The sequence below is a fragment of the Mustela erminea genome, chromosome 5 (assembly GCF_009829155.1).
Source record: "Mustela erminea isolate mMusErm1 chromosome 5, mMusErm1.Pri, whole genome shotgun sequence".
Taxonomy (NCBI): domain Eukaryota; kingdom Metazoa; phylum Chordata; class Mammalia; order Carnivora; family Mustelidae; genus Mustela; species Mustela erminea.
This window is the reverse complement of record NC_045618.1, coordinates 138,221,423-138,240,852: the sequence shown is the minus strand read 5'-3', so window position 1 is coordinate 138,240,852 and position 19,430 is coordinate 138,221,423. Positions and strand designations below refer to the sequence as shown.

At 53.7% G+C, this 19,430-nt stretch overlaps 1 protein-coding gene across 3 annotated transcripts in view; it reads left to right on the top strand.

Annotated features, from left to right (window-relative positions):
* SYNE3 (spectrin repeat containing nuclear envelope family member 3) overlaps nucleotides 1–18,674 on the top strand; it is an 82,692-nt gene extending 64,018 nt beyond the window's left edge. For all 3 annotated transcript variants that reach the window (XM_032345180.1, XM_032345181.1, XM_032345182.1), the window contains 9 exons: nucleotides 223–366; nucleotides 1,330–1,464; nucleotides 4,436–4,597; nucleotides 4,726–4,898; nucleotides 5,312–5,441; nucleotides 6,520–6,678; nucleotides 9,593–9,742; nucleotides 10,747–10,785; nucleotides 18,258–18,674. In XM_032345180.1, the coding sequence (XP_032201071.1) occupies nucleotides 223–366; nucleotides 1,330–1,464; nucleotides 4,436–4,597; nucleotides 4,726–4,898; nucleotides 5,312–5,441; nucleotides 6,520–6,678; nucleotides 9,593–9,742; nucleotides 10,747–10,785; nucleotides 18,258–18,494 (1,329 nt within the window). In that variant the 3' untranslated portion in view covers nucleotides 18,495–18,674. The remainder of the gene's footprint in view (nucleotides 1–222; nucleotides 367–1,329; nucleotides 1,465–4,435; nucleotides 4,598–4,725; nucleotides 4,899–5,311; nucleotides 5,442–6,519; nucleotides 6,679–9,592; nucleotides 9,743–10,746; nucleotides 10,786–18,257) is intronic.
* The last annotated feature ends 756 nt before the right edge of the window (nucleotides 18,675–19,430 follow it).

Below are 19,430 nucleotides of genomic sequence, written 5' to 3'. Positions count from 1 at the left end.
CGGAACAGCCGTCATGTGAGGACCCCCCAACGGTGATTCCAGGGAGGGCGTCCAACCTCCGCAAGGGCTCCAGGAAGCCTTCCTGGAGGGGGTGATGCCTGAGTGGGTGTGAAGCAGCCAGGAGAAGGCTGGAGAAAGAGCCATGCGGGTGTGAGGGGCAGGTTGTGCAAGGTGTGTGTGAGGAAATTTAATTTCTGTGCTGCCCGTTATGTGTCTCTGCAGAGCTTGCTGGCCCAGCACAAAGATTTTGGGGCTGCTTTTAAGCCCCTCCAGAAGAAGCTCTCGGACCTCCAAGACAGGGTGCAAACCGAGAATGGGCTTCAGCAGGACCTTCCTCGGAAACAGGCCCAGCTCTCGAGGTTGCAGGTAAGGGCTTGGTGGGGCCCGAGTGGCCCTGCTCAGGGGCTCTGCTGTGCCCAGAAGCAGCTCCCCTCCAGCCGCCACAGAGCCTCTCACCTGAGCTCAGACCTTCCTCTGAATTTCTGCTGATTTATCTGGTGGCTTCCGGCCTCCGAGAGACCTTTAGTACCTGCAGACGGCTGATTCCCGAGCCCAGCAAAGTGGTGTTTACTCTGTGATTCCAAAGTCTACTGTGGGTATTCAGTTTTCCTTAAATTGCTTTGCTAAGGGTTCCTAATGAGTTCAGCGGGCTTCAGTTAATTGGGCTTTTGAAAGTGAAAATAAATGTTTTAAAACATCTGCAGGCTGCGCACAGACTGCAGGTCGATAATTATCGGCTTGATAAGGAGCTGATAAGATTTTAACTGCACGTGATACAAGGATCCTTTTAAAACTCCCGCAGAGCTCATACTTCTGTTGAGAGGGTTCTTAGGAAGACATTAAAAATGGTGCATTTGGGGGCTTTGAAACTCAGGTTGGGCTGTGATTCTTCTCCAGGAGAAGTGGTCGTCAAGTAAGAATTCACATGGGAGTTTGCTCCCCAGAGAAGCCTTCCAGGCTGGTGTCCCAGAATTTTTTTTTTAAGATTTTATTTGACAGAAAGAGCACAAGAAGGCGGGTGGCAGGCAGAGGGAGAGAGAGCAGCAGACTCTGTGCTGAGCAGAGATCACAACACGGGGCTCGATCTCAGGACGCTGGGATCTTGACTGAGCTGAAGGCAGATGCTTAACAGACTGAGCCACCCAGGCACCCTGTCCCAGAATATTTTTGTCTCCTTTTAAAGATCTTACCAGCTCTGAGAGGGGAACCTGTCAGGTGGCCATAGGGTGCAGCCTCAGGGGTGGGTCTACTCAGACTCTCCCCCCCCCAACCCTGATCGGCTCCCATGACAAGAGGCAAACAGGACAGCCACACTTGCTTTTCCTGCAGGGGCTTCAGGAAGAAGGGCTGGACCTAGGGGCACAGATGGAGGCCCTGAGGCCTCTCATCCAGGGGAACCCCAGCCACCAGCACAAAATGGACCAGCTCTCCACCAACTACCAGGCCCTGCAGAGATCTCTGGAGGTAAACCAGGCTCCCGGGATCCTACACTCCGGGGTTCTTCCTCTGCCTTTTCTTTCTATTCCTGCCTTTTCTGCCTATTCCTTCCAACCTTTCTGTGTTTCTTTTTCCGTTCCTATCTTCTCTTCCTCATTCACCCAGCAGATGGTTATTGAGCACCTCCTGTATGCCAGGCAGCGTTCTGGGGCGGAAGGCCGCACCAGCCAGCCAGCCAAAGCCCCTGTTCCCCGGGGGATTGTATTCTCGTGGGTGGATGGACCATGAGTCAGCAAAATAGCAAGTTCAGATATAATTCCAGGTGTGCCAGGAGGCGGAGGAACAGAACGGGCTGCTCTGATCCCCACAGCAGCCCCGGGCGTGCAGTGTGCGTTGGCTGTGTTAAGGGCAAGTTGAAAGTGGCGCTGCAGCTGCCGGGGCTTCCTCTGCAGCGCCCTCTAGTGGCCGCCCTGGGCTCTGTCGGGTCTGCACCCTTCCACCGGCCCCTTGAGCCCTGGGAATGGGGCGGGGTGCACGCTTCTTCAAAACTGGCCCGAGGACAAGTTTCAGTGACTGATTCAGATAGGGGCCCAGGTCTGCGTTGGTCACATGTGCCCAGGGGATTGTGGGGCCGGCCCTCAGGCAGCCATTCCTCAAGAAAACAGTCTAAGGCGGACTTCTCCTCGCTACGGGACCCGGCCTATTTTAATATCAAATGTTCCCAAAATCCTGTGTCATCCCAAAATTCATAGAGAGTCTAAGTGGTCCATGCAATGTAAGAACGGCATGTAATGCCTTTCCTGTGATACGAAAGAGAAAAGGCAGTAGTTCGAATAAAATGCTTTTGGCATGTAAGTGCGGAAGGTGGTCCCAGGAAGGCGCGCCCCGTGTGGGTGGCCGCCCCCAGCACCTCTACTTATGAGATTCACCGAAAATGTGAACATTTGGTGAAGTTTCAATCACACCAAAGCACAGTCTTCCATCCGTTGACGGAGTAGAGGTATTCCTGGAAAAATCAGCCTGTTTATTAGGACTAGGAACCTCTGTGTTTGTCCATCAGCTGGGAAACGTGTCCGAGCTAGGGTCATGATTGGCAGGTTTCTCGGCACTGCGAGTTCAAGCAGGGCACGAGGAAACCTTGCAGGCCGTGGAGCAGCAGGGTGGCCACACCTGTCGCTCTCACTGTATCTGCAGGTGCCACTCCTGCCCCATCACTGTCACAGCAACCAAGCCCCGCCCCCACCCTGCGAGCTTCCAGGAAACACGGGCCCACCTGTAGATGCCCACTGATCTGCGTGGCTGACTTAACTCCACTTAATCAGTTAGTGTCTAGGGGTCTCAAGGTGGAGGCAGGGGGCGTAGAGAAAAAGGAATCACTGTCCCTGCTGGTTGGGAGCCCACAGAGCCACGGAAGCAGCAAGCCTGAGCGCTAATGCTTGTATCATGTGATGAGTCTGCTTGATCGTGATAATAATTAGAAGCATTAGCTGAGCCTGATTAGCAGCGGGGGAACGCGGATTTTCCAATTGTCTCATGCTTCTTCATTTGTTGTCTACATCTTCAAAGAAGTCATGCCCCCCCCTTTATTACTGGGGTACTCAGGGCTTTTTAAATCCTTTAAGTGCAAATAAGTCCTTCCCCCACAGCCCAGGTGACCCTCCTGTCTCCTCCTGGGGTGGGGGGAACCTACCCCAGTAGGCGACCCGAGGCCACTGAAGGCGTTGGGTCTGAAGGTGCCCAGGGGACGGGAGGGGCAGGTGTGGTGACACTGCGGAGAAGCGGAGTCTTAGGTGACTGTTCGGGCTCCGGTCACTGGTTTGTGGCAGGAAGATGGGTTGCAGCGTCTGTGTGTCCCCAGCTCTAGTGGGCCTGGCGTCTAGTGGTGTCAGCCCGCATCTGGAATGCAGGAGGGCAGGGCCGGGGGTGGCCTCAGCCAGGTCTCGCAGAGAGACCTGGGGGTTTGACTGCGCTGTGGTGGGCCGACGGGAGGGCTCAGAGGGGCCCAGGTTGGGTGACCAGGAGGACAGACAGGTGCCCTCCTTTCCTGAAGACAGAGAAGAACAAGGCCCAGCCTCAGAGAGCTGAGAGGAGGGGCAAGAAAAAGCAAGACCATTTTCAAAAACTATCAGAATATAATCCTATCTAGAAAAGTAAATGTCTAAGGGTGCGGTTGGATGAATTTTTAAAAACTCTGCACGTGCCAGCACCCAGATCATGACAGAATAATAGTGGCTTCCACCGGCCCCCAGAGCCCCTCATGCCCCCCACAGTCACTGCCCACCACTCCTGGCACCTGAGGGTTACCCCGACTTTCAACTTGGAACACCATGGATTGAGTTTGCCCGATTTTAGATGTTATTTTAATTGAATCCGACAGAACGTTATCTTTTGTGTCCCCTCCCAGCTGCCCACAGGTTGGCTGTAAATTCATTCACAGTGTTGCGTTAGGTTCTTGTTTAAACTGTTCATTCTAAAATATCCCCCCTCTCTGAAGATAGCTCCACATACGCACCCGTGCTTCTGTCGCTGGGCACCTGGCTAGCTTCCAGGTTGGGGCTCTCACAAGCAGCACCACACGCGGGCGTGACTTTTGGTGAAGATGCTTGTGTCTCTTACATTTACATCCGCAGTGAGATGGTTGGGGCACAGGGATGCCTGTGTTCAGTTGTAGTAGACACTGACCTTTGGTTCTTCCAAGCGGTGTGTGAGGGTTGTGCACACAGGTGGTGCGGGGGAGCCCTGATTGCCCGCACCCTCATCCGGACACGGTGCTGTCTGTAAAAGTCATGCCGGACTAAAGATACTTTAAACCACAGCTGGTCTGCCCAGGGCAAATTCCCTGTACTGGGCAGAAGGGAGGACTTGCCTCTTGTTTTCCTGCTGGGTAGGGAGCCCTAAGGGCCATCTTACTGGGGGGCCTGTAGGATATGGGGGCGCCCAGGGTCCCAGCCCCCTCTGGTGCTCAGACCATACTGGGCCCCCCGGGGCTGTGCTGCAGGACCTCACGGACAGGTGCCAGCAGGGCGTGCGGGAGCACTGTACCTTCTGCCATGAGCTGTTGGAGCTGCGGCAGTGGATTGCCACGGTCTCCCAGAAGCTGCGGTCACACCGAGAGGACGCGGGCCCCTGGGACGCCCCATCCCGAGAGGTCGAAGTCGAGGTAAGACGGCTTACCCAGTTCCCTCCCTTGCCTCCCAAGAAGCAGGCTTGGGAGGCCAAAGATCCCACATGCGGGGACCGGAGACCCCCGCCCCGACCTCTCACTGTGCGGGGCCGTGTGTCCTGTAGAGGCTGCTGGCTGAGCTCCCGGAGAAGGAGGCCCAGCTGCCCCTGGTCGAAGCGCACGGCCAGCTGGTGATGAAGAAGTCGTCTCCAGAAGGGGCTGCCATGGTCCAGGAGGAGCTGGAGGAGCTGGTGGCATCGTGGCAGGCCCTGAGGCGGCTGGAGGAAAGCCTGCTGAGGTGAGGGTCCCTGGTTCGGAGCCTGGTCTCAGGCAACACCCCCTTCCCATGCAGGGGAGAGCCCCGGGGTGCCCTTAGAACAGGAGGCTGGGGTTCCACTGGGCGCCAAGCATGATGCCAGGCGCAGCTCTGGTCTGTCCCAAGGGCAGTGTCCCAGCCTGGGGCTGAGCCCCCAGCCGGCGCTGCCTGGGGCCTCCCCCTTGTCCATGGGTATCTACACTTTAATGACAAGGTCACGTGGGTCTCCAGTAGGAAACTGGAAATGCATGTGCCAGGGGAGCGTTCCGGCAAACCCGAAGGATCAGCAACCCAGAGGATGGGCTCCTACCACGCGGTGCCCCGGTTCTGTTACTTCTGTGACCTGGCGAGTCCCCGTCGCATCACCGCGGTGACTGGCCCGTTTGTCTCCTCAGCCTCATCAGAAACCGGCAGCTTCAGAGGATGGAAGTGGACTCGGGGAAGAAAATGATTTTCACCAACAACATCCCAAAGGCCGGGTTTCTCATCGATCCCGTGGATCCTGTCTCCAGGCGACGCCATCAGGTGCGTCTGACTCACGGGCCTCCCCCGGGGGGTGGCCGGGGCCGGCGTCGGGGATGGGGGATGGTCTTCAGCCACGTGCTCGGCTCAGGACTCAGCTGGGTCCCATCCTGGATGCCCCTGACCCTGCTCCTTGTGCCACGGTACTGAGGGACCCAGAGACCCCAGACCCAGGCCCCAGGGAAGGTCAGAGGCGTCCCTTGTGGGGACAGGTCCTCACCCCTCGGATGCGAGATAGCCTGCCGGCCCCGCAGGGCGGAGGGCTTCCTGCTGGCCCCTGAGTGCGAAGTGCAGTCGTGCAGGGTGGGCCCCTCTTTGTGCCCTAAGCCATGTTTTGTTCGGGAGATCTAGCCTAACCACCTTGCGGTATCTGTCCCTTCTCTTGATGGCCAAGGAAACGCATTAAAAAGACGTTCCTTCTTGGTTCTTCAGAAACCAAGGCCAGCTGTCATTCTCCCTGTATTCTTGTACTGTCCCTTCCCAAATGACCTGCCGGGGGTCGCTGTGACCGGTGGGGGGCTTAGGGTGGGGGAAAGGTGGTCTGCACAGAAAAATGGTCCCGGCAGACTGGGACTTCGGGCCCTCAGAGGGCCACACCCACAGCCTCGCTGACGATGGCCTTGCATTTGAGACATTCCCTCTGGCCCCAGAGCCCGGAGAGGGCCAGGTGTGGTGCACAGGTGACCACTATTCCAGCCGTCCTGGTAAGGAATGGTGGCGGCTGCCACTAGGACACCAGCAGGTGGCCACGATGACCCACTGTCATAGCTCCAGCAGCTCGGGGCTGAAAGTGCCGTGATCCCACGTGCCCTGCAGACACCCATCCACGAGACCCCGTGGCACAGACCTGAGGGGCCCAGGGCACCCTGAGCACCGGCGGAGGCAGACCCCTGGGCCACCCCAACCCTGCGGGACCCCGGGACCTGAATCAGAATTAAACTCCTAACATTTCCCGCCCAGGCCTCCCTTCTTCCTTCTGTGCATCCCCATCCCCATCTTCTGCCTCAGTGGAAACCCCCAGGGTTCGGGGCCGATGGGCTGTTTCACCTCTGATGCCTTGACGGTGCTGTGTGCTCTGCAGGCAAATCCGCTCCAGGATGAAGGCGGCCATGAAGGTTTCTCCCGGCTCCGGAGGGACTTCGAACAGTGGCTGGAGGGGGAAAATGCCAAGCTGGTTAGAATCGTCGCCATGAGAACAGCCACCGCCGAGGATCTGAGGACCAGGGAGACAAAGCTACAGGTTAGTTCCCACAGAAAGACCCTCTGTCCACAGGGTTTCCCCCCATGGATGTGCTTGCCACCAGGGAGGTCTTAAAAAAAAAAAAAAAAAAAGAGAGAGAGAACGCACTTGGCTTGTGAGCCATTTTTACTTATGTATAAGTAACAGTTCTTAAACTTTTGGGGTTCACATGTTTCAGAAGAACTCTAGAAGAACCATTCATTCCTTCAGCCTAGGGAACTTGGAAAATATCACTACTAATCTCAACTCTGATATCAGTTAGCTGTTGCTGTGTAACAAACCATTCTGACGGGTTGTGGCTTCAGACAGCCCGTTTCATTTAACTCATGATTCTGAAGGTTGGCAGTCTAGGCTAAGGCCATCTGGGCAATGCTTCTGGTCTCAGCAGGGCTCCCTGATTTGCTGTCAGTTATCGGTCGGCTGGGCAGCTCTACTGGGGGTTGGCAGGCTGCTGGAGATGAACCACGCATCGGCTCTCCTCCTGTGGGCAGCCCAGGCTTCTAGTAGCAGAGCCATTACCTGAGAGGGTAAGTGGGGGCGCCCTTCTGAGGCCTAGAGTAGGAACTGGTACATGACTTCCCCTGTATTCTGTTGGACAAGGAGAATCATAAGGCCAAGCCAGATTCAGGTGGAGGAAAAAGCATCTCCACCTCCTGATGGGAAATACTCAAGGCCATATCACAAAGGGCATGGATATGGCTGGGGGAGGTGTACTGGGAGGATCGTAGCGATTTTTACAATCCTTCTACCACCAATCTTCTTTCTCCTTCACTTCCATGTCTAAACAATCCCCAAGCCCTTCTGGATTCCACCCCTGGGTGTGTTTTGTTCTGTGCCCGCTTGCTACCACTGTGTTAATCTAGGTAGTTGCCACTTCTGACCTTGATTATGGTGGTAGGCTCCCAGCTGGCCTCCTTCCTTCCTGTTGGGACCCCATCCAGGTCATAGCTCAGATCTGCAGCCAGAGTGACCTTTAGCATCATAAACCTGCCTTTGTTCTTCCCTTGACGAGAACTTTTCAGTAGAGAATCCAACCACATCTGCACCCTAAGCATATCACATGAGGTCAGCTCAACCAGGCCCCAGCCTACCTCTTTTCTTCCTTGTTTCTCTGCAGTTTTACTGGTATATGTTAGGGTTTGGGTTTTTTTTTTTTTTTTTTACATTTTTCTTACCTGGAACTCATCTGGATTCTGGAATCTGTGGTTTAGAGTCTTTCTAGAAAATTCTGTGATACTTTATCATATTGCCTCTGTTTATTGCCTCTTAACATACTGTCTTGTTCCCCTTCTCCTCTCCTTCTGTGATGCTGCTGAAACATGGTCTTCCTTCTCACTGGGGGCTCTATGTCTCCTCGCTTCTCTTACATCTTTTTCATCCTTCAGTCTCTTCCTGTTGCATTCTGGAGACTTTTTATAGCCTGCCTTCCAGTTTACAGATTCTCTCTTTAGCTGTGTCTTTCATTTTACACATGTCTGTTATGCCCTTACCTTTTGATACATATTCCCCAGTTCTGTAGTTTCTACCCAGTTCTCTTGAAATAACCACTCTGTCACTTTCCATAGCTTCCAGAACCCTGCTGATCTTCTTCAGCCTGGTGTTTAATCCTTCGAGCCTAGTAAAGAGACCTGTCTTACCAAGTGTGTCTAATAATTCTAGTATCTCAAGTCATCTTAGGAACGTTTCTTCTGCGTTTGTTTCTGCCTGTTCTTGTTGTCGGTGTCTTGCAGGCGTGGGGCTGCTTTGCTTATGTGCTAGGCATCGCATGTGGTGAAAGAAGTATAGGGCTAATTTGGAATTGAGGATCATCTCTTCTCCAGGGAGGATTTTGTCTGTGGCTTCCAGGCAAGGAGGGCTTCATTGTTCTGAAACCAGGGAATCCAAGTTCAATGTTGGAGGCTCCCTGCGCCCCCTGATGACTTGGAGCAGACTTCAGTCCACACAGGGTGTGAGTTTATTTCTGATTAACCTTTAGGAAGTCTCAGCATCAGGGGGAGCAGATTATGAGAATCTCCACTCCTACAGAGCCCAGACCTTGACCTTTGTCTCTGTAGCCCTGTGAGGCTTCCAAAATCATGATCTGCTTCACAACTCTTTCTTCCAGATTGGCAAGTGTCCTGCAGGCAAAAGCAGGCCTGACAGTGGGCTTACTTCTCTGGGCTTCATCATTTCCTGGGTTTTAGCCTGATGTGCCTCACTCTCTTGCCAACTCTTGGAAGCCTTTTCAGTGTTTTTAGTAGTTTGTTCTCGGCGAGAGGTTTTGTCCAGTGATCTAGGGGACAATGACCTAGTGGACCTCCTACTTCACATTCAGCCGCAATTCATTTCTTGATTTCTTGCCACCACTGCCCAACCCCAGTTGTATCACAGACAACTTGCGACTGCCCCAGGGTAAGCCTCACTCTTGTCCAGCTCACACTCTCGTGGGTTCTGAGAAGCTAGGCAAACTGCCTGTGTCACACTGTGAGTAGGATGGATGAAAGCAAGGCTACAAAGCCAGAATTTAGACCCATGTGCTCTGATTTGGAGCCCTGCTCCTACACCCACATCACTATAGCCCTAGAGTCCTGAGGATTATCTGTCCAATCCCCATAGCCCACATCCAGGCTTACCCATGCCAACAGAAAAGCATGTTCAACCGTGGTAGCTTTTTATAATGAGGGCAACTCTGATGCCAAGCCCTCCAGAGGACTCGGTTCTAGAACATTAGAGATGGAAGTAACCATGGAGATCATTCCGGATTGTTCCCAAAAGTGACTGCCTGGCCTAGGCTTGAATTTGCCTGAAGGGGTTCTCACCTTACAGGTTCTGCCAGATGCCTCTCAAGTGAAATTTGATTGGCTCCTGGTAACCGGCCAAGTGGGGTGGTCTGGGCCATTTAGAAGACTCACAGGACACTGCCCTTTCCCCACAGGAGTTGGAGGCTCGGGTGCCAGAAGGTCAGCATCTCTTCGAGAACCTCCTTCAACTTGGGCCAGCAAGGGGGACCTCCAACGAGCTGGAGGACTTGCGGTACCAGTGGATGCTGTACAAGTCCAAGCTCAAGGACTCCAGCTACCTGCTGGTAGGTGCTAAGGAAGCGTGGGTCCCAGGCCCTCAGGATGGGACTCTGGCTAAGCCCAGGCTCACGTAGGGAGACGAGCTGGGCCACACACATTCTGCCCTGGGCCTCCACACTCCAGACTGAGGCGACCACTCCAAGAGAGCAGTGCTCGGTTACAAAATGTCACATGGTCGTCTTGCTGCCCTGTGTGGCTGGCGCTCTGGGAACGATGGCGGGAGCCATCACGGTTAATGTGTGAGGACAGCTTTGCTGCCTACTGAGCTAAAACCTTCAGGACGCTATTCAGTCCTGTCTCCAGTTTCCAAAGCAGGGGCTGAGACACAGAAGTGGAACTCTCAGGGTCATAGAGCCAGGAAGCCACAGAGCCAGCATTCAGAGCGCCCCACCAGGGGAGGCATGATAGAGGGGAGTGCGGCCTTCAGCCCTGGGATCCAGCCCTGCTCCCCCACCGATTTGCTCTGCGATGTGGGACAAGCACCTTCCCCCTTTGTGTCCCCATGTCCCCTTGCACAAAAAAGTAGTAATAGTCATGAGAGCCTTTATGAAATGTGATATCCATGTAACAACCCTATAAAGAAGGTGCTGTTGTTATTCTCTGAGATGCGATGGGGAAACTGAGGCACAGGGCTAGCCGGAGGTGAGGGCCTTTGAGGTAGCCTCGGGGGGGCCCTATGTATGGGTCCTCAGACCCCAGACACCAAGCTTTGGCGCTCCTGCTCCGCTGTCCCTGCAACAGCCAGTGCTGGCCACTAGGTGTCAGCATAGCCCCGGCCAGGGGCCCCCTGGCCTGAGCGTTCCCAGACAGAATCCCACCTGGGCCTGAAGTGCGTTAAAAAGCTCATTAAATCGAATCACCTGCTGGTTCAGCCTATCCAGATGACCAGAAGTTTTAAAGAAACATTCCCCTGACAGAATGAATATTCCATTACAGGCTCTGTTGGGATTTGAGTTTCACTCACTTAATGTCTTTTTTCCCCTTTTCCTTTCCTTCCCGAAAATAACAGACACAGAGTTCTCCAGGGGAGCCGACTGGATTCCAAAAGGTACCGTGTCTGCCATCTGCTCCACACGCTAGAGGGCAGGGTGTCTGGAGGCTGGTAGGCCTGCGATGCTGAAGCCAGACTCCTGGGCTTTTTGGAAGGTTCCATGAGGTGCGAGGCACATTTTGTGGGGAATGAGCTCCGGGCTGCCCTATGTGGGGCCCCGGGGCCCTGGGAAAGCCCCAGGAGGGTACAGAATGTACTCGGTTGTGACACACCCATGATAGAGGAAGGACCCTGGAGTTTTTCACGCAAAACCAGGATGTGATGGGGAACGGACAGGGACACTGTTGGGAGTTATGTGGGGACAACAGGTATACACCAGGACTGTCCCAGGAAACCTGGACCATTCGGGCATGCTGGATCGTGGGGCCCCCTGAGTGGTGGCTGGGTGTCCAGGGCTCAGGGCAGGGACAGAAGGGGAAGGGGGAGTCGTGCCTTTCCTGTTCTACCAGCAGGTGTTTCCGCTTGGGCCCATTGAGAAGTGCCAAGAGCCCCTCCCGAGGTGCTTGCGGGCCAAGACAGTCACAGTGACAGCAGTAATAATCTTAATGAGTAATAATTATTATTGCCCTCGATGCTAGGTAGTGACTGTCCACTGTGTGCCAGGAATCGTGCTAAATCATGATCAGGGCATCTCATTTAACTGTCCCATCAACTCTCAAGAGGCATCATTCCCTCCACATAAGCATAAGGAAACTGAGCCATGACCGGATTGGAATGACTCGTTCAGTCCAGACCATGCAGCTTCTGGGTGGTCTTTGGCCTCTGGCTCCAAAGCCCACATCTTGGCTTTCCATGCTGTGCCTTGGAAACGGCATCCCGGGGGCCCAGTGGGTATCCCTGTTTCGGGGAAAACCCAATGTAAATTGATGTCACCTTTTCCAAGGAAACACACTTGTTTCCCTGCCAAGCACCGGCCCGTAACGAAGAGAGCCTTCAGCGTGCTCTGCTCCAGATAGCTCTGGGTTCCTCAAGATCCCTAATGCCATGGAATCTGTTTCCAGGTGCTTTGCGCACCAGGATATCTTCTTGGTCTCTGACTGGGGCTCACATCTCACATCTGCAGGGGAATAGGTGTCCCCTGGACGGCATGGGGCCGTCACAAGACCAACACTGTGCTTTGGGCCAGGCGTCAACTAGCTTGGATTGAGTTGCTTTGCCTCTTACCTTCCCCATCTGTAAAATGGAATGATCAATGATCAATTATCAATGCTGACTTTATTTCCTTCGGAATGAGTATGGAAGATCATGTGAAAAGTTATTTGTAGAATTTTTCAGAGAGACTAGAGGTCTGGTTTTACCCCCAATTTGGAATAACAGAGGGTCTCCCCAAGAAATGGGGAGGAGCTTCAGGAAGAACAGGGTGTCTCCCAGTCTAGCCTGGTGACTCCTGGTGGCCTCAGCACTGTAAGCCCCTTCATGGGGAACCCTCTTCTGATCTGGAGCTTCTGGTTGGACTCCATGGGAGTCTTGTCTGGGTCCCTGATGCCTTGCACACCGTAAGTGCTCACTGAATGTTTCTGTGTAGGGGGACACGTGTCTGGGGCACCAGGCCTCCCGAGCAGGTTCAGCATCCCGGCAGCCTGTACTGGCTGAATGTGGAGTGTCCACAGCCCTGTGTTCACTTGCTGTCTCCCACTCATTCACTCTTCGTTCATTTCACAAGGGTTTACTGAGCCCCAACTTTGTGCCACTGGGAAATTGAGATCCATGGGTGAGCACAAAAGTAGAGACCCGCCCCCGGGGACTGGGCATCCCCTCGGGGTGGAGGGCGCCTGGGAGGAGGGCTCCCACGTCCAGCTGATGGTGCTCAGGGCAGTGAGCGTCTCTGGGGCTGGGGCTCTGAAGGGCAGCAGCAGACTGGGGTCTTTATAGCAGGGATTGTCTTACCTGCAGCCGGCAGACGTTGGGCACAGTTTTGTAGGGTTTGTAAAACAGGCAGGCTCTATGTGGCTTTAAAAAAAAAAAAAAAAAAGTGCTTATTCGGGCTCTGTAGAATAACTAAGTAGGTGAACATCTGAGTTCGGTGCTGGCTGGCTGGCTGGCTGGCTTTTGTGAAGCCGGCCGCAGGGATGTAAGCGGCCTACAAGCCAGTGTGCAGAGACCATTGTGGGCTCACTGATGTGACAGCTGAAGCACAGACTTCTGGGTCCCACTCTGCGTGTCTGATTCACAGGGGCTGAGATGGCCCAAGAACCTGCGTTTCTAGCAGGTTCCCAAGTGATGCTGAGGCCGCCTGGGGCCACACTTTGAGAACCACGGTTCTGTGCCCCAAATTTGAATCTAAGACCCGCCGTTAGCATGTGTGCCTGTCCACGTGTCCCTCAGCCACAGTTTTCCGCTGAACAGAGTGAGGGTCCACCGAGCTAACGGTCTGCAGAGTTCCTGTAACAACCCGCATACAGTAGGTGCTTAATTGCCCCATCAGTGAGGCCCCCGTAAGACTTCTGCGGACACGGCCCCTGCTTATCTTTCCGAGAACAAAGGGAGCAGTGACGCTCCTGGGGGTGGAGGGATTTCTCCCTTTGGTTCGGTTCTTGAGTGGTTTGCCTGTCTGTGTGTGCGCATGCGCATACCTGCGCCAATGCGCGTGCACGTGCACACGCGCGCGCCCAACTGGCAGAAAGCAGACTCTTGTCTTCAGGCGTTGTAATCTTGCCAACTTAAAAACCTTTCGTATGTGATTTTTAGTCCAAAAGGAAGGGGGGGGGGCTGCCCCGAAGCTAATTATTTATGAGCAGTTGGTTCTCTGCACTTTTTTTTCCCTCCATGCACCAAGTCATTGAAAGCTCCAGCGACGTCATTGGCTTCAGCCTGCTTGTTTGTATAAACACAATAATTAAGATTTATTAAATTTGCAGCTGCCTACACACTTGGCAGCTCGGTGCCACCGGAGACGCGTGCCTGCAGCATTCAGACACAGGACACATAATTGCTTTTTCAATCGCAACTGGGCCATGAGTCGACTGCATTTTTGCAGGGGCGTGGGGAAGAACACATTGTTTGTTGAAGAACAGATTGGCAAGGGTTTCTGGTTGCCTGGGTCGACTGGGGCAGGGCCAAGGCACCGGTTTGCACGACTGGAGAGCAACCCCCACCCCCTTCCGTGCACAGTGTGGCCCCTGTGGGTGTAGCCCCAGACCCGAGCCACCCAAAGTTACATTTTATTTACTCCGTCATATTGCATAGGTCTTAAGACTCGTGATTTTTCACATTTCTGGAATTTGGGCGACTTACTAGGATCTACTGCTCTCCGCGAGGATTTGGGCTTGCTTTCCTCCACCACCCAGGATGCTCACCACCTGAGATTTCTCTAAATGGAAAATCTTTGCTTGCAGGTGGTGTCTTGTTTTGTTTTCCTTCAGCTCACACTGATTGTGTAAACTCAGAGCTCTCCCCTCCCCGCACCCAGGAGCTGTGGGTCACATTCGCAGGGAAGAGGGACTCCCCTCACTTTACCCAGTGCCAAGATAATACCTCGTATTTCTTTGTTTCCCCTTACTGGGAGGTGGGATGACTTCTCGTTTCCCCTGACAGGGAAGGCGAGGCCCCTTGGGGCCCAGATTTAGGTGGAGTCTCCCATCAGATGCCCCATCTTCGTTGGTTGTGTCCTTTCTGAGTGGTTTATAAAATAATGACACTCCTCACGGTCGGTGTCCTAGATCAGGGGAAATACTGAGGTGTCAAATATAAGGAAGCTTTAGTGAGTTCTCTATGTTAGATAGCAACTTTTTAAAAAATAATCTTTTTAAAAAAAATCTTTACTATGCACTGGGCATGACACTGTTAACACTCGGGTGCCAGCCTTTGTCGCTTGTGACCACCTTCTTTGTAGTGGGAGGAGCATAGCCTCTTGGCCTGTTTTCCATATGGGACAAAGAGCCCAGTTGGGCTGGGGACAGAGAAGATGTAACGTGGCTTTGTCCCGCTGTGATTCCCTGTGCGATTTTGGGGGCTAACTTTGCCTCTTGGTCAAAGGGTTGGGCTTTCTGGGACTGTGCAGTCTCTGACCTTGAAGAGGAGAGAGCTCAGGCCGGGCCTCCCGCCATGTGCTGTGTTATCCCAGGCCCCTGTCTGTCCATCTGTCCACCAAGCCCAGAAGCGACAGGCTACCACCGATGTAGGAAAGAGTCTATGCTAACTCTTCGGACATCAAGATTTTAAAAATTGTCTTTGACTTCAGAAATCCAGACAGGTTCTTCTCTATGTGCCCTATGTCCTCAGCTCCCCCTACTCCCCGTCACGCAGCCCACCTGCCTTCTGCCCACTTCCCCACTCCTCTGAAGTTCACCCCCAGCGAAGTAATGGTAGCTTCTGCTTCAGTAAGCCTCGTGAGCGTGTCTCTGGCCTCCTGTCCCTGGCCTCTGGGCAGTCCAGGCTGGTGACCGCGCTCCCCGCCCACAGCTGCTCTGGTGTCTCTTCTTGTGCTGGGTCCTGGGTGCCTCTGTCTTCGTCTTATTTTTTCCAGTGAACACAATCAGTGTCAGTAAGACTCCGTGTGGGTGAAATTCCATTACTTAATGCAGAGTCATTATTCAAAATCTTAAAGCTGCCTCGATAGCCTTTTAAAAAATTAATAGACTTTTTTGGGGGAGCAGTTTTAGGTTGATAGAAAAATCAAGCAGACTATAGAGAGGGTTCCAGCTAGTCCCTCTCCTCAACCCTTCTCCCACTTCTCCCTTATTATTAGCATCTTGCACTGGTATGGTCTGTTGGCCACAATCGATCTGTCACAATATCAACACATCCCTGTTAGCTGAAGCACGGAGTTTACATCAGGGTTCACTGTGAAGCTTGTTCTATGGGTTTGACAAATGTGGAATGGCACATATCCACCTTCCTCGTGCCACGCAGAACAGCTTCACTGCCCAAGAAATCCCCATGCGCCACCTACCCAACCCTCCCCCGCCGAGCTCCTGGCAACCACGGATTGTTCTACTGTCTCTGTAGTTTTGTATTTTCCAGAACATCGTAGAGTTGGAATCAGACCGTATGGAGCCTTCTCAGACTGGCTTCTTTCAGCTGGTAATATGCATTTAAGGTTCCCACCTGGTTTTGGGGTTGCTTGAAAGCTCATTTCTTTTTGTCACTGAGTCATATCCCATTGTTTTAATATTCCACTTCTGGTCTTTTTTGTAGACCTCTTTCCTCCGTGCAGGATCCAGTCCAGGGTCACCCACTGCATTCAGTTGGTACATCTCTTTGGTTTCCTCTAGGCTAGAACTTGTCTTCTGTATTCCTTGACCTTGACCTTGAGTCCAGGTCAGAGATTTTATAGGATGTCTCTCAAGGCACGTTTCCCTGGTATTTCCTTGTGATTGGAGTCGGGCTGTGCATTTCTGGCAGGAATGTTGTGAAAGGGTTGCTGTATTCTTGGTGCCTTACTGGGAGACCCATGATGTCGCTGGGAACTCATGCTCACTCGGTGACTCAGGTGACTTACCTTCCCCCCTCCTCGAGACACTGCTGATAGCAGTGCCACCAGGAGGGCCTCTCAGCTGTGTGGGTTACAAGAAGTCTGGTTTTGCAAAGTCAGTGGCAAAGGGCTTTGGTGAGTGAGAACACTTGAGCTGGAGGCATAGGGTCAAGTGTTATCAACCTGGAGGAGATCGTGTGGCAGGAGGTGAGGTGAGTCAAGTGTGAGAGCTGGAGAGTCAGAAGTGTTCAGGTCAGAACCTCCCAAGAACACCCACATTCAGCAATGCTTCCTCATCACCACCATCATGGCCATTGCCATCATCATCCTCACCTTCCTTACCACCATCACCATCCTCACCATTGTCATCATCACCACCATTGTCGTCATTGTTATCCTCCTCACCACCTCCATGGTGATCATCACCACCGCATCACTATCACCATCGTCACTATCATTCATCACCACCACTGTCATCCCCATCATCCTCATCATCATCACCATCACCATCACCACCATCTCCATCATCTTCACCTCTTCCACCATCATCATCACCACCACCACCACCACCACCACCATCCTCATGCTATCACCATCACCACCATCACCACCACCATCATCATCACCTCTTCCACCATCATCATCACCACCACCACCACCACCACCCTCATGCTATCACCATCACCACCATCACCACCACCATCATCATCACCATCTCCGTCATCTTCACGTCTTCCACCATCATCATCACCACCACCACCACTACCATCCTCATGCTATCACCATCACCACCATCACCACCACCATCATCATCACCATCTCCGTCATCTTCACGTCTTCCACCATCATCATCACCACCACCACCACTACCATCCTCATGCTATCACCATCACCACCATCACCACCACCATCATCATCACCATCTCCGTCATCTTCACGTCTTCCACCATCATCATCACCACCACCACCACCACCATCCTCATGCTATCACCATCACCACCATCACCACCACCATCATCATCACCATCTCCGTCATCTTCACGTCTTCCACCATCATCATCACCACCACCACCACCACCATCCTCATGCTATCACCATCACCACCATCACCACCACCATCATCATCACCATCTCCATCATCTTCACCTCTTCTACCATCATCACCACCATCATCACCATCCTCATGCTGTCACCATCACCACCACCACCATCACCATCATCACCACCACCATTACCTTCATCGTCATCATCATCCTCTCCATCACTTCACTGTAGCTCTTGGTTCCTGGACAGCGACCCTTTGGTTCTTCGAGGACCCAAGAGATACATTCTACAATAGTAGTCCTACTAATATACTTTTTAAATTGGTATATAAATATACTTTGCTTTGACTCCTCTCTAGAACCTGACAAATGGGGGTAGGTGTTTTATCCCCATCTAGCTGAGACTGAAATGGCCCAGAGAGGTTACTGACTCTGCCAAGGTCATAGAGATACTGTGTGACAGAGTCCACATTGGACCCTAGTCAGCCAGGTCCCTAAGAGCTAGGCCTCTGCCCTGCACTGTGCTGTCTTTGGGCCATGGGGCCTCTACTTCGCTGAGTAGCCAGCTCTTTGGCCTGCACTCTTTGGCAGTGAGGACATCCCACAAGGCCACAACCCAGCCAGTGCCTCTAGACTTTGGGAAATGTGTTTTGGCAACTTTCATGGGTATTATAGCAAGACTATTGATTAGGCTTTCGGACCCGTGTATCTGGCCTTTGGGTGATACTGGCAGTGTCGATGGTGACGGTGGTGATGCAGAAGGTGGAGGAGAAGGGGGAGGAGGTGGTGCTGGAGAGCGTGGCGCCGAGCACAGCAGTACCTTCCCTACCGTGACTGCCGCGAGAAAACCGGGGATCCTCATTTCCGGCAAAACGGACATTAGCCCCGCTTCCCAGTCAGGCAAACTGAGCCCCAGCTAGTCAGCCCAGAGCCGCTGTTCGCCTAGCGTCCCCCTCGCCCTCCCCACCCGCTCAGGGCCCCTGAGCCCACTCACACCTGCCTTTGTTCTGCAGACTCCGCAGTGGCCGTGGCGGTGGCGGTGGCGGTGGCCGTGGCAGTGGCGAGACCCCTGCGCGCTCTTCCGGAAGGCGTGCCGCGTGGCGCTGCCCCTGCAGCTGCTGCTGCTTCTGCTGCTGCTGCTGCTGTTCCTGCTCCCGGTCGGGGAGGAGCCCCGCAGCTGCTCGCTGGCCAACAACTTCGCCCGCTCCTTCCGGCTCATGCTCCGCTACAGTGGCCCGCCGCCCACCTAACCCGTGGGGGACGCAGGGGACTCTCCTTCCTGACCCTCCGCCGGCCCCCAGGCTGCTTCCCAGCCGCCGGCGGGGCCGCCTCAGTATACATACTGTATTAATGCGCCCCAAAGAAAACCACTTTTTATACGGTGTTGTCTTAGTCTATTTATACGGAAGATGGACTGTGCATGACCAGGGAATACCGGATGGACTTTTATATCCTCTGTGCGTAGATGCTCCGTCTGTATTGTTTCATATAGGACATCTCTTTGTAGGGGGACATGCCTAGCAGTGTGCGTGTCTGGTGGGATGGGGTGGCATTTTTGCCCTGGTCTGCGGTGCCCCCATCCCTGCCCCACCCCAAAAGTGGGAGCAATAACATGTCACTTACGGCCACCGCTTACCCAGAAGCCAAGCCCTGAGCCCCGACATCAGTGAGAAGACCCCCAGCTGTGGACGTGAACGAGCCACACAGGCCCTCGCTCAGCGCCCAGTTACTCCTGCTTTGGGTACAGTGAGGACAAAGAACAGCAGCTTAGACGCTCCGTGTTGGAAGCAGAAATGGTGATGATCGAAGGCGGGCCAGGTGACAGCAGTGACAAGTGACAAGTGATATCTAGGAATGAAAAGAAGGGCTGGAAGGAGCAGCCCCAGCACTGAAACAGCACATAGCAGAAGGGCTCCGTGGGGGCGGGGAGGGGGTGTGGAAAGCGCAAACCCCGCCCTCCGCCTCCCATAACACGGCGCCGTGCTGGACGTCTGGGGCCGCGACGCTGATCTGCCCGCAGCTGAGCCGGGGCTCCACGTGTTCTATGCAAGGAGAAGAGAAAGAAAGAAACCTCATCGCTGGGGTCTTCGTGCAGAATCGGGAGCGCTGCGTGCTGGACCCCTGGGGAAGACGTGTCCCGTCTGTCACCATCGGGTTGTTTTTTCCTGGTCTGCACTGGAGCTGAA